Source organism: Chrysoperla carnea, chromosome X (assembly GCF_905475395.1).
Source record: "Chrysoperla carnea chromosome X, inChrCarn1.1, whole genome shotgun sequence".
NCBI lineage: Eukaryota > Metazoa > Arthropoda > Insecta > Neuroptera > Chrysopidae > Chrysoperla > Chrysoperla carnea.
In genome coordinates this window covers 2,203,175-2,218,976 of record NC_058342.1, presented here as the reverse complement: position 1 = coordinate 2,218,976, position 15,802 = coordinate 2,203,175, and the positions used below count along the sequence as shown (strand labels likewise).

General features: G+C 42.1%; 2 protein-coding genes across 2 annotated transcripts; both read right to left on the bottom strand.

The window, feature by feature from the left end:
- Positions 1-4,314: 4,314 nt before the first annotated feature.
- LOC123302485 (mucin-3B-like) lies at positions 4,315-4,986 on the bottom strand. Its single transcript, XM_044885424.1, has one exon. It carries the CDS (start codon positions 4,984-4,986, stop codon positions 4,315-4,317), a length of 672 nt encoding a protein of 223 aa, XP_044741359.1.
- Positions 4,987-8,881: 3,895 nt separating this feature from the next.
- On the bottom strand, positions 8,882-9,553 carry LOC123302468 (mucin-3B-like). Its single transcript, XM_044885389.1, has one exon. The coding sequence runs from the start codon at positions 9,551-9,553 to the stop codon at positions 8,882-8,884; it is 672 nt and encodes a 223-aa protein (XP_044741324.1).
- Positions 9,554-15,802: the final 6,249 nt, after the last annotated feature.

Here is a 15,802-nt window from a genome sequence, read left to right as displayed (position 1 = left end):
TCAAAAAACAATTTGTTGGTAATAAAACACAGAACGTTTCCTCAACATATCCAGTTTTTCCGATTTTTCTTCTAAAGAAGAAACGCTAAAAACAAAAAAATTAGTTTTTTACATTTTACTCGTTAAATTTGAGGTTATGTGAAAAAATGGTAAGCACAAAAGTTATGTATTTTTTTATTGCCAAGAACTTTTCTATTTAACTTTTTTTCAGTATAATTAATACTTTAGCCACAAATCGCTAAAAACCACTTGCTCCCTATTTCCACCCCCGGCGCACCCCTTTCCGGCCAAATTCAACTGTTTTAAATATTTTTCCTCAGTTATACACATTTAGTCCTACACAAAAAAATGGGTCCGATCCTGCATCTAATTTTTTCCTTAAAAAAATTCAATTCAGTTGGTCTATAGGTACACTAATCAATAATTTCTTCTGTTTTAGGTACATTGTTTTACTTCATTTGGAAATACTTATTCTATTGTTCTTTAATTAATTCTATTTTTAATTTTTTTGTTTTATTTTTAATTTGCTTATTTTCATTTAATTTGATTTATGTTTTGTTACAGAATTTTTAAATTCTAATTATTTATTCTGTTTTAGGTATACGGAGGATAAAAATTTTTAATTTGTTGGGAATCTATTTTTCTCTTAATTTGTTGATTTCTGGCTTTTTTATTTAATATTCACAACTTTTCTTATTATTCTTTTATTCCCAGGCTAAATCCCTTAGTTTGTTTGATATATTCATAACGATAATCCTACCTTAGGATTTAAACTGAATATTTTATTGTGTTTTAGGCGAAAGCAGGCAGATATATTGTTGTAGAGGGTGTAACATAAATATTTATTATTTTAATCTGGTAAATAATTTTATTTTACTTTTAAGGGTAATATTTTATTTTTTTTTGTTTCAGGGTGTTGCGGTCTTTTTCGGATTTTGTAATTTATTTATTTTTTAATTTTAAGATTTTTTAATTTTAAGAGGTTTAATGCTACTGAAGAGGATTGCCAAAGCAATCGAAACCGGTCTAGCTAATTAATAATTATTTTATAATCTAGCTAAATATTTTTACTGTGAGTCCTGAAGGGGATATATTTTAACAAAATGCATGTAGACATTAGACGGATAGGAGACCTCTACCTCCTTGCTGGCGTGGGAGGTAACTACGGGGCACAGAAGCATGTGCGTGCAAACTACGATAGACGTTCATGAGTTTGCGTGTGCCTCTATCAAGTTCCTTGAGCTCCTCTAATGTCCATTTGCTGGAACCAAAAGAATAGAGAAGGATGGGTATTGCAAGTATGTTAGTAGCACGGACCTTATGGATCCCAGACAATTCTCATTGCCAGATTTGTCGAAGACGGTGCCTATACCTGCCGCGAAGCGCTTCCTTGGCAGTAGACACACTCTGAATGTGGTTTTCACCGACACCCAAATGTGTGTAGAGCTCTTCTTCATCGAGATGTTTCACGATGCTTCCATCCGTGAGCTGCACGTCTGCATCGTAATCAGGGACACGACCTCGCTTACGATGAATGACGGCACATTTATCGAGACCAAATTCCATGCCAATAGCCTAAGTGTACTGATGGACAGCTTTGAGAGCTTGAGATAGATTGCTCTCAGAAGAAGCATAAAGTTTCAGGTCATCCATATAGAATATATGGGTTACCTGATGCTTCCTATCTGTCGGGGGGCCACAACGGTAACCAGTTTCTTCTCGCAAGCGCAAGGAAAGGGGCATAAGGGAGATGCAGAATAAAAGCAGGCTAAGGTTGTCGCCTTGATAGACACCACGTTTATACGTTACCAGATCTGTTGAGACAGTACGTTTACCACATCTAATGGTAAACTTGGTCTTCCACAAAGGTAACAGCTCTTCGATGCATCTGATGATATCGGGGTGAATTTGCAAGCATTTGAGCAGCACCAATATGAGTTGGTGAGAGGTAGTGTCAAATGCTTTCCTATAATCCACCCAGGCCATACTCAGGTCGCGTTGATACTGACGAGCGTCTTGACAGATACATGTATCAACAAGAAGATTATCTTTGCAACCTGATATACCTCGTTTGGAGCCGCGTTGCTCGTATAGCATCTGCCAAACCGGATCTATGGTTGTGAGTATGCGTTCATTAAGAATGGAGGTGAACTCTTTCTACACGGTATTGAGACATGTAATCGGGCGGTAATTGCTCGGAACTGAAAGGTCTCCTTTCTTGGGAATCAAAACTGTTCGTCCTTCCGCGAACCACGTTGGAAAGGTCCCGTACCCAAGGATATATGAAGTAAAGTGCCAAGCAAGATGTGCGTGTGTGGAAGTTAAACGTTTCCACCAGAAGTTGGACACAGCATCCATGCCAGGCGCCGAATGATTCTTCTTGCCTTTGAAGGCAAGGGATACTTCATCAGCGGTAACAGATGTTAGGACAGCTTGTTCTGCTAGGCGCGCGTTGCAGAACCTTTCGAACAGTTTGATTGGTCATATATTTTTATCTACACTAGTCGACATTTCATATAAATCACGCCAGTAGTCATCGATTTGCTCTATCGAAGGTGGATTATCGACGAGAGAAGGGGGTTTAGCAAATAAACGGGAAGGATTCGATACAAAGATCTTGTTCTCTCAAATACACTTTTCGTGTTTAACTAGCTTTTTCCGTGCGAGAGCTAGTGCACGTATCTTCTCAATGTTTCGCTGCTTGATAGTGAGCAGGATACCCTTCTTTAGTGTGTGGTGTTGGTGCCTGAGTTCAAGCGCGAAGGCTCGCACCTTTGGGGTGAAGGGTTTACCTGCTTTCTGGTACTCTAACACACACTCGATACGTAATACGTCTGTCGAAGAGGGGTTAACTTGGAGTTAAGTTGCTCTATACGCTTGCGTGTTTTCTCCTCGGCTGTCTCAATAGACTTGGGGGCAGGAGAAAGAGCACACATTGCAGCATAGACTGAGCTATCGATTTCGAGTAGGCTACTTGTGTGATGTAGATGATCGTCGACGATCTGGTTGATCAAAGCAAGGTCTTGTGCTTTGGCAAACGTTTTGCGGTACTTGGGACGTTTGCGTTTGGAAAGGTCATTATCGGTTTTGAACAGGATATTTTGAAACCGTTCTTTAAGCTCTTCCAAACGAGTGTTTGGTGGCTCAGCAGGAAGGATCGGAGTTTCCTCTACGTTCGCTTCCGTGGTCGAAGTGAGTGGCGTGGCTGTTTCCGCCGTTAACACAGGTAGTGAGGTAGTGCTGGGATATCTCCGGGTATCGGAGGCGTAGGTGGTGAAGCCTCTAACACAGGTGAAGGTGGGGTATTTTGACATACCCGATCCTGTGTCTCAGTATCAGACCTCTCACTCTCTAATACTGGCTCATCCTGAGATATTCCGTACTGCGTCTCAGCGACTAATGTCTCACGTGTAGAATGAACTACACCAATAGCAGCCGGCTCTATCTCATCACCTCGATTCACTTCCGCTTGCGTAGTCCTGCATCGTTTTTCTTGTCCTGCTCGGGGTTTGTCAAATCCGGTTTTTTTGAGACGAGATACTTGATCGCGTAGATGTTGCGATTTCATATGGGAAAGTTCGGAATGCTTTTCGCACCAGAGGGTGTGCATCCTGCCCATATAGCCACGTCTAGATGGTTCACTTGCTTCGTAACAAGTGAGCAGATCAGCCTTAAGTGCCTTCGTACATTGAAAGCGCTGAAGACGACTGTTTTGTGTGCTCGATCGACTTTCTTGAGAAGTGCCTTGAGATGGCTCTTCGTCGTCAGCGGCCCGTCTAGTCTCTGGGACTAGCCTGGGATCCAAAGCCAAATTTGATTGCTCTCCCTCATATCCGTGAGAGCTACCCCCTATAGGTAAGGTAGAAGCGTCACCTGCAGGGGGGCGGGGTTTTGTAGGACTGGGTCGACTACTACCCGCCTGAGAACCGAAAAATCTGCTTCTCAAATTTGACATTTTTGGATTTGACTCATTTAGCTCCGCTGAGTCAGCACGGACCCACCTCGTTAGCCCATCACTTTGAGCGGAATTGATGGTTTCCGGGTATGGCACGTGTCCTAGTGTTAGGCTCGGACGTGAGGTTAGGGATTGCCTGCCCTTATTATTATTATTATTATTATTATTGTCTCATCTATTTCATAGCAGGGCTGAGCCCGATTTAGTTTACCGCACGGACACAGTCAAGTGACGGTAAACTGTTTTTTCCTTGTTCTGGTCTGTCATGTGAACCGGAGAATGTGTGTGAGTGTGCGTGTATATTTGTGAGGGTATTTTTGTTCTTGTAGTGTGTATAAATGTATGTATGTTTATTGTGTTCAGCGACCTCGCCTTTTGGGTGATGTGTGTGGTGTTGTATTGTGTTGTGCTCGCTTTCGCGTTCGATGAGCGATTGGGACGTTCTCCGTCGGTTTTGAATAGTGTGCAATTTGGCCATGTGTGAGTCTTGTGAGTCTTACAATGGGTGAAGTGTTTTGTGTGAGGTTTTGATTTATTGGTGGTGGTACGTGTATGGGTGTTGTGGTTAATAAAGTTATACTATGTTGTGTTTCTTGTGAAGTGTTTTGTGTTTTGTTTGAGACATCTGATGGTCTTGATATTTGATCTTGTGTGAGGCTTGTTAACCGAGCAATGGGTGGTGTGTTATGTGTTTCGTTTCGATAAAGTGGGGGTGGTGCGTGTATGAGTGCTGTTGTAGTGTAAGTAATGATGTTGTGTTGTGATGAGTTTGTTTCTTGTGTATTGTTTTGTGTTTGGTTTGGAGAATGTGCTGATGTTGCGTGTGTGAGTGTTGTTGTAGATGTGCTGTGTTGTGTCGGGTATATTTCTTGCGTTATGTTTTGTGTGTGTAACTGTGTGTTGTGTGGGTGCTGGTGTGAAGTTTCCGTGTTTGGCATGAGTGTGTTTGCATTGGTCGGAGAGTATGTTGTGTTTGTTGTTGTTTGTTGAGCAGTGGTTAATGTTTGTGTTTGGAGAGTGCTGTGTCCCATAGAGAGAAACTTTCTCACTATACGGCAAGTATTAATTATAACTGCCTTTTGTAATTGTATGTATGTGTTTTTGTGTAGTTCAAGTGTATGCAGACTGTTGTGAAGTGTTGTTGGTATGACGCCTATTGAGCTTAGTATCACCGGAACGACAACAACTGATGTCATTTTCCATTGATTCCTCAGATCGACAGCTAGATCGGTGTATTTTGTTAGTTTTTCAGTGTGTGTAGACTGAAGGTTGTGTGTGTTGGGTACTGCAATGTCTATGAGGAATGTGGTTTTTGTGTGTTTGTGTATAAGTGTAATGTCTGGCCTGTTGTAGTGTACCGCCTTGTCTGTGATAATTGTTCTATCCCAATATAATTTGTGCGTGTTGTTTTCGAGAATTGAAGATGGAGTGTATTTGTAGTATGGTGAGTTGTCTGTTGTGAGTTTGTGTTTTATGGCGAGTTTTTGGTGTATTATTTTTGCTACCTGATCGTGTCTGTGTTTGTAATCTGTTTGGGTAAGACGTGAGCATGCTGATGTAATGTGTTGTATTGTTTCTGGTTTTTGTCGACATTGCCGACATAGGTCTGTTTGTTGTGCGTTGTCTTTGAGTATGTGTTTTTTGTAATTCAGTGTATGTATGATTTGATCCTGTATTGCAAACATGAAGCCCTCGGTTTCCGGAAAGATATTACACTTGGTCAACCAGGCTTGCGAAGCCTCTCGGTCAATACAGTCGTGACTAAGCTCATGAAAATACCTTCCATGTAAAACCTTCGTTTTCCATGTCTGCATGTTTGTGGATGTGTGTTGTGTTTTGGTTGGTGGAAGAGAGTTTTGTGTTGTGTGCATGTTAAGTGGCGTGTATGACTTGTCTGCGGATGTTATGGCATTGTGTAAGTGTGATGTGTGTGTTTTAGACAGGAAGTACTCGCGTAGGCTATGGAGCTGGCGATCGTGTAATAGTTGGATATCTGTGAGACCACGTCCTCCTAAAGACCGTGGTAAAACCAACCTGGCTGATGATGAGTGTATGTGGTGTATTCTGTGTTTTGTCATGATTGTTCGTGTTTTAATTTGTATGTTTTTAATGTCTGTGTTTGTCCACTTTATGATTCCGAAGGAATATGTGAGAAATGGTGTAGCGTATGTGTTGATGGCTCTAACGGTATTTCTACCATCAAGACCACTTTTGAGTATGTTTTGAATTCTTTGTATGTAGTGTTGTGTAAGTGTTTGTTTTATATCTGTGTGTGGGATGCCTTGTGATTGCAGCACACCAAGATAGCTGTAAAATTGTCCCTCCTCCATGGGGCTAATGACACCACCATTTTGCAGGTCAAATAAAACAGGCGTTCCTGGGTCAGCATGTATGTGTTGTGTTTTGCATTTGTCAGTACCGAATTCCATCCGGATGTCAGCAGAGAATATTTCAGTCAGTCGCATTAAATGTGTTAATTGTGTTTGGGTGGAGGCATACAGTTTCAAGTCATCCATGTAAAAAGGTGAGATATTTTATGGAATTCTTTGTCGAACTTTACCTTGAAACCGCATCCCGAATCTGTGAGTATATGTGATAGTGGATTAAGAGCGAGACAGAACCAAAGGGGGCTCAATGAGTCTCCCTGGAAGATACCTCGTCTAATGTGTATGGTATCTGTGGTAATGGTCGTGCTATTGTGTGTTAAATTTAGAGTGGTTGTCCATAACGACATGGCGTGTGTTAAAAATTGTATAATGTGTTCGTAAATTTTGTATAAATTCAATACTCTCTGAAGCCAGGAATGCGGCACGGAATCAAATGCTTTTTTGTAATCTATGTAAGCTGTGTACATGCTTCTGTTGTCGTGTTTGGCCTGTTCGGTCACCACCGAGTCTATAATGAGTTGCTCCTTACAACCTCTTGATAGTTTCCGACAGCCCTTTTGCTCCTCTGCGAGAATGTTGTTGTCTGTAATGTGTGTGTAAATTTTTTGTGTGATGCATGAAGTGATTAACTTGTATAGTGTAGATAGACATGTGATGGGTCTGTATTTTGTTGGATTTATTGCATCGTTATCCTTCGGTATCATATAAGTGATGCCCTTCATTAGAAAAGGAGGTGTTGTGTGAGGGTGTTGTATGAATTTTGTAAAATGTCTTGCGAGGTGTTCGTGTGTGCATGTAAAGTGTTTCAGCCAATAGTTGTGTATTTGATCCACGCCAGGGCTCTTCCAATTGTGTAAGTGTTGTGTAGCGTTGTGTATGTCTTTTGTAGTAATTGTTGTTTTTGTCATGAGTGTAATGTTGTTTGTTTTGTGGATTTCGTCTCCGATCCAACAGGTTTCAACATTATGCTGAACTTCCTCGGACCAAAGACCAGACCAATATGTAAAAAGTGAGTGTTCTGTGGGTGGTTGTGTATCGTGCTGTGGTGTGTTGTTGTGTGTGAGTGATCGGTAGAAAAACTTTTGGTTGTATTGGAATTGAGTGTTGTGTATTTTTCGTTTGTGTGCATCTTTGTATCGTTTGAGTCGTGTAGAGTATACAGTGAGTTTTTGGTGTAGGGTATCCCTAAATTCCTCTAGAGCGGTGTTATGTACATCGTATTTGGAGTGTATTCTGTATGTTGTTTTGATGTTTTGTATGTGTTTGGTGAGTTTTTGTGTACGCGTTCCTTGTATGTATTGTGTGATCCGGCCTAGGTCCCGCCTTATACTCGTAATACGAGAATTTAAACGCTTTTCCCAAGCCGGTACGCGTGTTTGTGAAGTGCGTGTGTTTCGTATGTTTAAGGGTGATGTTACCTTGAGACCATTACACCTAACTGCTGCAACAGCTCCGCAGTAAATGATGTTGTGTAAATCTGTAAATGTTGTGTCCTGTGATAAGTATTGTGGTAAAATGTAATTGTTAAGCGTGTTGACTATGTTGGTGAGATTGCGTGAATGGTGTAGTTTTGGTAGTTTGTGTTTCTGTGTGGGGTCTAAATTTGTGAATTCCGCCAATGCAGTGTTAAGTGAGTTTTGGATATGTGTGATGGATGTGTTATCGTTGCTATTGTTACTATTGTTATTTTCAGCTGTTTGTGTTGTCTGTGTGTCCATGTGTATTATGCCTGTGTTGTGTATGGTGTGTATTTGGTGGTGAACTTGTTGTCTAATTTGATTTTGTATTGTAAGGGGTGAGTGTATGTGTGATAATTGTCCGGCGTTGATCGGCGAGTCGCTGTTCTGTGATGTGTGTAAGCTTTGTGTATTTTTGTGTGAATTGTTGGTATAGTTTTTGTCTGTATCCGGTTTTATCCTGTTCAAGTCGGGTCACTTCCAGGTAGGTTCGCAGTATGAACTGATTCATTTCGTCTGTCCACTTCATGCGTCTCCTGGAAGAATTGTCTGCGGTGGCCATTTCCGTTTGCGGTAATGGAACATCCACAGGCAAATCATCACGGGTGTCTCGTCCGTCGTCGGCTGTAGCTTTTTTGGTGATGGGTGGCCGCCTGATCATCAACCCACCACCACCGGATCGCATACTGTCACATCCAGCGGTGGCTCCAGATGTGCCCTGGCGATAACCCCCAGGCAGCGGCTGTTTTCCGAGGCTGTTAATCCTTTTATTCACCATCATAAGTGGGTTGGCTCGGGCCCCGGGAGCGCCAATTCCCGGACAACTAGGGCTACCAGTTGTCCCCGTGGGGGTTTATTATTATTATTATTATTATTATTATTATTATTATTGTCTCATCTATTTCATAGCAGGGCTGAGCCCGATTTAGTTTACCGCACGGACACAGTCAAGTGACGGTAAACTGTTTTTTCCTTGTTCTGGTCTGTCATGTGAACCGGAGAATGTGTGTGAGTGTGCGTGTATATTTGTGAGGGTATTTTTGTTCTTGTAGTGTGTATAAATGTATGTATGTTTATTGTGTTCAGCGACCTCGCCTTTTGGGTGATGTGTGTGGTGTTGTATTGTGTTGTGCTCGCTTTCGCGTTCGATGAGCGATTGGGACGTTCTCCGTCGGTTTTGAATAGTGTGCAATTTGGCCATGTGTGAGTCTTGTGAGTCTTACAATGGGTGAAGTGTTTTGTGTGAGGTTTTGATTTATTGGTGGTGGTACGTGTATGGGTGTTGTGGTTAATAAAGTTATACTATGTTGTGTTTCTTGTGAAGTGTTTTGTGTTTTGTTTGAGACATCTGATGGTCTTGATATTTGATCTTGTGTGAGGCTTGTTAACCGAGCAATGGGTGGTGTGTTATGTGTTTCGTTTCGATAAAGTGGGGGTGGTGCGTGTATGAGTGCTGTTGTAGTGTAAGTAATGATGTTGTGTTGTGATGAGTTTGTTTCTTGTGTATTGTTTTGTGTTTGGTTTGGAGAATGTGCTGATGTTGCGTGTGTGAGTGTTGTTGTAGATGTGCTGTGTTGTGTCGGGTATATTTCTTGCGTTATGTTTTGTGTGTGTAACTGTGTGTTGTGTGGGTGCTGGTGTGAAGTTTCCGTGTTTGGCATGAGTGTGTTTGCATTGGTCGGAGAGTATGTTGTGTTTGTTGTTGTTTGTTGAGCAGTGGTTAATGTTTGTGTTTGGAGAGTGCTGTGTCCCATAGAGAGAAACTTTCTCACTATACGGCAAGTATTAATTATAACTGCCTTTTGTAATTGTATGTATGTGTTTTTGTGTAGTTCAAGTGTATGCAGACTGTTGTGAAGTGTTGTTGGTATGACGCCTATTGAGCTTAGTATCACCGGAACGACAACAACTGATGTCATTTTCCATTGATTCCTCAGATCGACAGCTAGATCGGTGTATTTTGTTAGTTTTTCAGTGTGTGTAGACTGAAGGTTGTGTGTGTTGGGTACTGCAATGTCTATGAGGAATGTGGTTTTTGTGTGTTTGTGTATAAGTGTAATGTCTGGCCTGTTGTAGTGTACCGCCTTGTCTGTGATAATTGTTCTATCCCAATATAATTTGTGCGTGTTGTTTTCGAGAATTGAAGATGGAGTGTATTTGTAGTATGGTGAGTTGTCTGTTGTGAGTTTGTGTTTTATGGCGAGTTTTTGGTGTATTATTTTTGCTACCTGATCGTGTCTGTGTTTGTAATCTGTTTGGGTAAGACGTGAGCATGCTGATGTAATGTGTTGTATTGTTTCTGGTTTTTGTCGACATTGCCGACATAGGTCTGTTTGTTGTGCGTTGTCTTTGAGTATGTGTTTTTTGTAATTCAGTGTATGTATGATTTGATCCTGTATTGCAAACATGAAGCCCTCGGTTTCCGGAAAGATATTACACTTGGTCAACCAGGCTTGCGAAGCCTCTCGGTCAATACAGTCGTGACTAAGCTCATGAAAATACCTTCCATGTAAAACCTTCGTTTTCCATGTCTGCATGTTTGTGGATGTGTGTTGTGTTTTGGTTGGTGGAAGAGAGTTTTGTGTTGTGTGCATGTTAAGTGGCGTGTATGACTTGTCTGCGGATGTTATGGCATTGTGTAAGTGTGATGTGTGTGTTTTAGACAGGAAGTACTCGCGTAGGCTATGGAGCTGGCGATCGTGTAATAGTTGGATATCTGTGAGACCACGTCCTCCTAAAGACCGTGGTAAAACCAACCTGGCTGATGATGAGTGTATGTGGTGTATTCTGTGTTTTGTCATGATTGTTCGTGTTTTAATTTGTATGTTTTTAATGTCTGTGTTTGTCCACTTTATGATTCCGAAGGAATATGTGAGAAATGGTGTAGCGTATGTGTTGATGGCTCTAACGGTATTTCTACCATCAAGACCACTTTTGAGTATGTTTTGAATTCTTTGTATGTAGTGTTGTGTAAGTGTTTGTTTTATATCTGTGTGTGGGATGCCTTGTGATTGCAGCACACCAAGATAGCTGTAAAATTGTCCCTCCTCCATGGGGCTAATGACACCACCATTTTGCAGGTCAAATAAAACAGGCGTTCCTGGGTCAGCATGTATGTGTTGTGTTTTGCATTTGTCAGTACCGAATTCCATCCGGATGTCAGCAGAGAATATTTCAGTCAGTCGCATTAAATGTGGTAATTGTGTTTGGGTGGAGGCATACAGTTTCAAGTCATCCATGTAAAAAGGTGAGATATTTTATGGAATTCTTTGTCGAACTTTACCTTGAAACCGCATCCCGAATCTGTGAGTATATGTGATAGTGGATTAAGAGCGAGACAGAACCAAAGGGGGCTCAATGAGTCTCCCTGGAAGATACCTCGTCTAATGTGTATGGTATCTGTGGTAATGGTCGTGCTATTGTGTGTTAAATTTAGAGTGGTTGTCCATAACGACATGGCGTGTGTTAAAAATTGTATAATGTGTTCGTCAATTTTGTATAAATTCAATACTCTCTGAAGCCAGGAATGCGGCACGGAATCAAATGCTTTTTTGTAATCTATGTAAGCTGTGTACATGCTTCTGTTGTTGTGTTTGGCCTGTTCGATCACCACCGAGTCTATAATGAGTTGCTCCTTACAACCTCTTGATAGTTTCCGACAGCCCTTTTGCTCCTCTGCGAGAATGTTGTTGTCTGTAATGTGTGTGTAAATTTTTTGTGTGATGCATGAAGTGATTAACTTGTATAGTGTAGATAGACTTGTGATGGGTCTGTATTTTGTTGGATTTATTGCATCGTTATCCTTCGGTATCATATAAGTGATGCCCTTCATTAGAAAAGGAGGTGTTGTGTGAGGGTGTTGTATGAATTTTGTAAAATGTCTTGCGAGGTGTTCGTGTGTGCATGTAAAGTGTTTCAGCCAATAGTTGTGTATTTGATCCACGCCAGGGCTCTTCCAATTGTGTAAGTGTTGTGTAGCGTTGTGTATGTCTTTTGTAGTAATTGTTGTTTTTGTCATGAGTGTAATGTTGTTTGTTTTGTGGATTTCGTCTCCGATCCAACAGGTTTCAACATTGTGCTGAACTTCCTCGGACCAAAGACCAGACCAATATGTAAAAAGTGAGTGTTTTGTGGGTGGTTGTGTATCGTGCTGTGGTGTGTTGTTGTGTGTGAGTGATCGGTAGAAAAACTTTTGGTTGTATTGGAATTGAGTGTTGTGTATTTTTCGTTTGTGTGCATCTTTGTATCGTTTGAGTCGTGTAGAGTATACAGTGAGTTTTTGGTGTAGGGTATCCCTAAATTCCTCTTGAGCGGTGTTTTGTACATCGTATTTGGAGTGTATTCTGTATGTTGTTTTGATGTTTTGTATGTGTTTGGTGAGTTTTTGTGTACGCGTTCCTTGTATGTATTGTGTGATCCGGCCTAGGTCCCGCCTTATACTCGCAATACGAGAATTTAAACGCTTTTCCCAAGCCGGTACGCGTGTTTGTGAAGTGCGTGTGTTTCGTATGTTTAAGGGTGATGTTACCTTGAGACCATTACACCTAACTGCTGCAACAGCTCCGCAGTAAATGATGTTGTGTAAATCTGTAAATGTTGTGTCCTGTGATAAGTATTCTGGTAAAATGTAATTGTTAAGCGTGTTGACTATGTTGGTGAGATTGCGTGAATGGTGTAGTTTTGGTAGTTTGTGTTTCTGTGTGGGGTCTAAATTTGTGAATTCCGCCAATGCAGTGTTAAGTGAGTTTTGGATATGTGTGATGGATGTGTTATCGTTGCTATTGTTACTATTGTTATTTTCAGCTGTTTGTGTTGTCTGTGTGTCCATGTGTATTATGCCTGTGTTGTGTATGGTGTGTATTTGGTGGTGAACTTGTTGTCTAATTTGATTTTGTATTGTAAGGGGAATGAGTGTATGTGTGATAATTGTCCGGCGTTGATCGGCGAGTCGCTGTTCTGTGATGTGTGTAAGCTTTGTGTATTTTTGTGTGAATTGTTGGTATAGTTTTTGTCTGTATCCGGTTTTATCCTGTTCAAGTCGGGTCACTTCCAGGTAGGTTCGCAGTATGAACTGATTCATTTCGTCTGTCCACTTCATGCGTCTCCTGGAAGAATTGTCTGCGGTGGCCGTTTCCGTTTGCGGTAATGGAACATCCACAGGCAAATCATCACGGGTGTCTCGTCCGTCGTCGGCTGTAGCTTCTTTGGTGATGGGTGGCCGCCTGATCATCAACCCACCACCACCGGGTCGCATACTGTCACATCCAGCGGTGGCTCCAGATGTGCCCTGGCGATAACCCCCAGGCAGCGGCTGTTTTCCGAGGCTTTTAATCCTTTTATTCACCATCATAAGTGGGTTGGCTCGGGCCCCGGGAGCGCCAATTCCCGGACAACTAGGGCTACCAGTTGTCCCCGTGGGGGTTTATTATTATTATTATTATTATTATTATTATTATTATAAAATTTGAAATTAACGAATTCATGCCTGCCAAGGAGGGAGAGAGGATACAGGATTTACACCCCAGAGCCTCCCATCTCCTTGAGAGACATAAATCTTCACAAGGCAGCTACGTCTTTTGAAGAAAGTTCACTGACTTGTGGCCGTGTAGTCTGTACGTCCGTCAGTCCACGCGACGTCTGTTGGTCCGTCTGTTTTCCGAGTCGGTGGTACGTAAGTCTGTCTAATGTCCTGGTCAAGCAGGCTCCGTCCCTGCACCGCAGCGATGTGGAACCTACTAAAATAAAGAAAAAAAAATAGAGAAAAAGAAACTTCAAGGGCTGTTACTTGAAGACAGTCTGATGCGATCTCAATGTACGAAGGGTGCCTATAATGACAGCCTTCTGCATAGAAGAGATAAGGTGACGAAGATGAGACCTGCAGACCGGAATTTGAGATAGATTCGTCTCGAGAGTGGGACGAATTCCGCCTAGGCAACCGATAATGAGGACAACCATTTTGACTGAGTAGCCAGGGTGTAGTTGTCGTAGTTCTTGTAAGAGATCAAGATATTTAGTCCGTTTTTGCTCCTCCTTCGTGACTATGTTCGTTTCTGCAGGCGCAGAGAACTCGATGACGTACATAGTCTTAGATAAGATATCCTGGAGCACTATATCAGGCTTAGTAGCAGAGAGCTGCCTGGTAGTTGGGAACGAGAAATTCCAGAAGATAATGCATTTCTCGTTCTTGACGACGGACTCGATCTCGCCTGGAGCATATGGTAGAACTGGCGTAGGGTCCACTTCATACTTGTGTCTCAAGAAGTAGTACAGCACGCGGAGGGCAGCGTTATGGCGATGTATGTAGGTGTTCGTGGCATAAGAAGGACATGCCGAGATAAGGTGCATCAGCGTCTCCGGCTGAGATTTGCACGCTCTGCACATAGTGGTGGAGACTGCTTCTTTACATACATACTTTTGGTGAGTTAGCGTCGCTATCACACCATCTTGGGCAGCGATGATAAAGCCTTCTGTTTCGGACTTGAGTCCAGCTGATCGGAGGAAAGAGAACGTAAGATCAACGGAAAGACTACAGGTGTCAAGATGACGGTAGAACATTCCCTGATGGTCGCGATTCCGATGATCTTCGAAGAGGGAGCGTATTTCAGCTCGTTTCACAGCTGAACGAAGTCGAGATTTGGAGAGAAGGATCACGTTATCATCAAGATCACGATTAGACGGATCAAAAACAAGGCCCAATTTAGACGCTGCATGTTGTGCTGCAGAGAACAAGAATGCTCCTCTACCCTGTAACTCATGATCGCGCACGAGTTCCATAAGAGGGTCTGAACTGTTTATGACCTGACAAGCTATTCCTAAAACTACCCTATCATGTAGACATTCAACGGATAGGAGACCTCTACCTCCTTGCTGGCGTGGGAGGTAATTACGCGGTACAGAAGCACGTGGGTGCAAACTACGATTGACGTTCATGAGTTTGCGAGTGCCTCTGTCAAGTTCCTTAAGCTCCTCTATTGTCCATTTGATGGAACCAAAAGAATAGAGAAGGATGGGTATTGCAAGCATATTAGTAGCACGGATCTTATGGATCCCAGACAATTCTGATTGCCAGATTTGTCGAAGACGGTGCCTATACCTGCCGCGAAGAGCTTCCTTGACAGTAGACACACTTTGAATGTGGTTTTCACCGACACCCAAATATGTGTAGAGCTCTTCTTCATCGAGATGTTTCACGATGCTTCCATCTGTGAGCTGCACGTCTGCATCGTAATCAGGGACACGACCCCTCTTACAATGAATGACGGCACATTTATCGAGTCCAAATTCCATGCCAATAGCCTTCGTGTACTGATGGACAGCTTTGAGAGCTTGAGATAGACTGCTCTCAGAAGAAGCATAAAGTTTCAGGTCATCCATATAGAATAGATGAGTTACCTGATGCTTCCTATCTGCCGGGGGGCCACAACGGTAACCAGTTTCTTCTCGCAAGCGCAAGGAAAGGGGCATAAGGGAGATGCAGAATAAAAGCGGGCTAAGGCTGTCGCCTTGATAGACACCACGCTTATACGTTACCAGATCTGTTGAGACAGTACGTTTACCACATCTAATGGTAAACTTGGTCTTCCACAAAGGTAACAGCTCTTCGATGCATCTGATGATATCGGGGTGAATTTTCAAACATTTGAGCAGCACCAATATGAGTTGGTGAGAGGTAGTGTCAAATGCTTTCCTATAATCCACCCAGGCCATACTCAGGTCGCGTTGATATTGACGAGCGTCTTGACAGATACATCTGTCAACAAGAAGATTATCTTTGCAACCTGATATACCTCGTTTGGAGCCGCGTTGCTCGTATATCATCTGCCAAACCGGTTCTATGGTTGTGAGTATGCGTTCATTAAGAATGGAGGTGAACGCTTTGTACACGGTATTGAGACATGTAATCGGGCGATAATTGCTCGGAACTGAAAGGTCTCCTTTCTTGGGAATCAAAACTTTATTATTATTATTATTATTATTATTATTATTATTATTTTGATATATTT

Coding starts and splice junctions, on each gene's coding strand:
- LOC123302485 (XM_044885424.1), bottom strand. CDS start 4,986: ATGGGACACAGCACTCTCCAAACACAAACATTAACCACTGCTCAACAA.
- LOC123302468 (XM_044885389.1), bottom strand. CDS start 9,553: ATGGGACACAGCACTCTCCAAACACAAACATTAACCACTGCTCAACAA.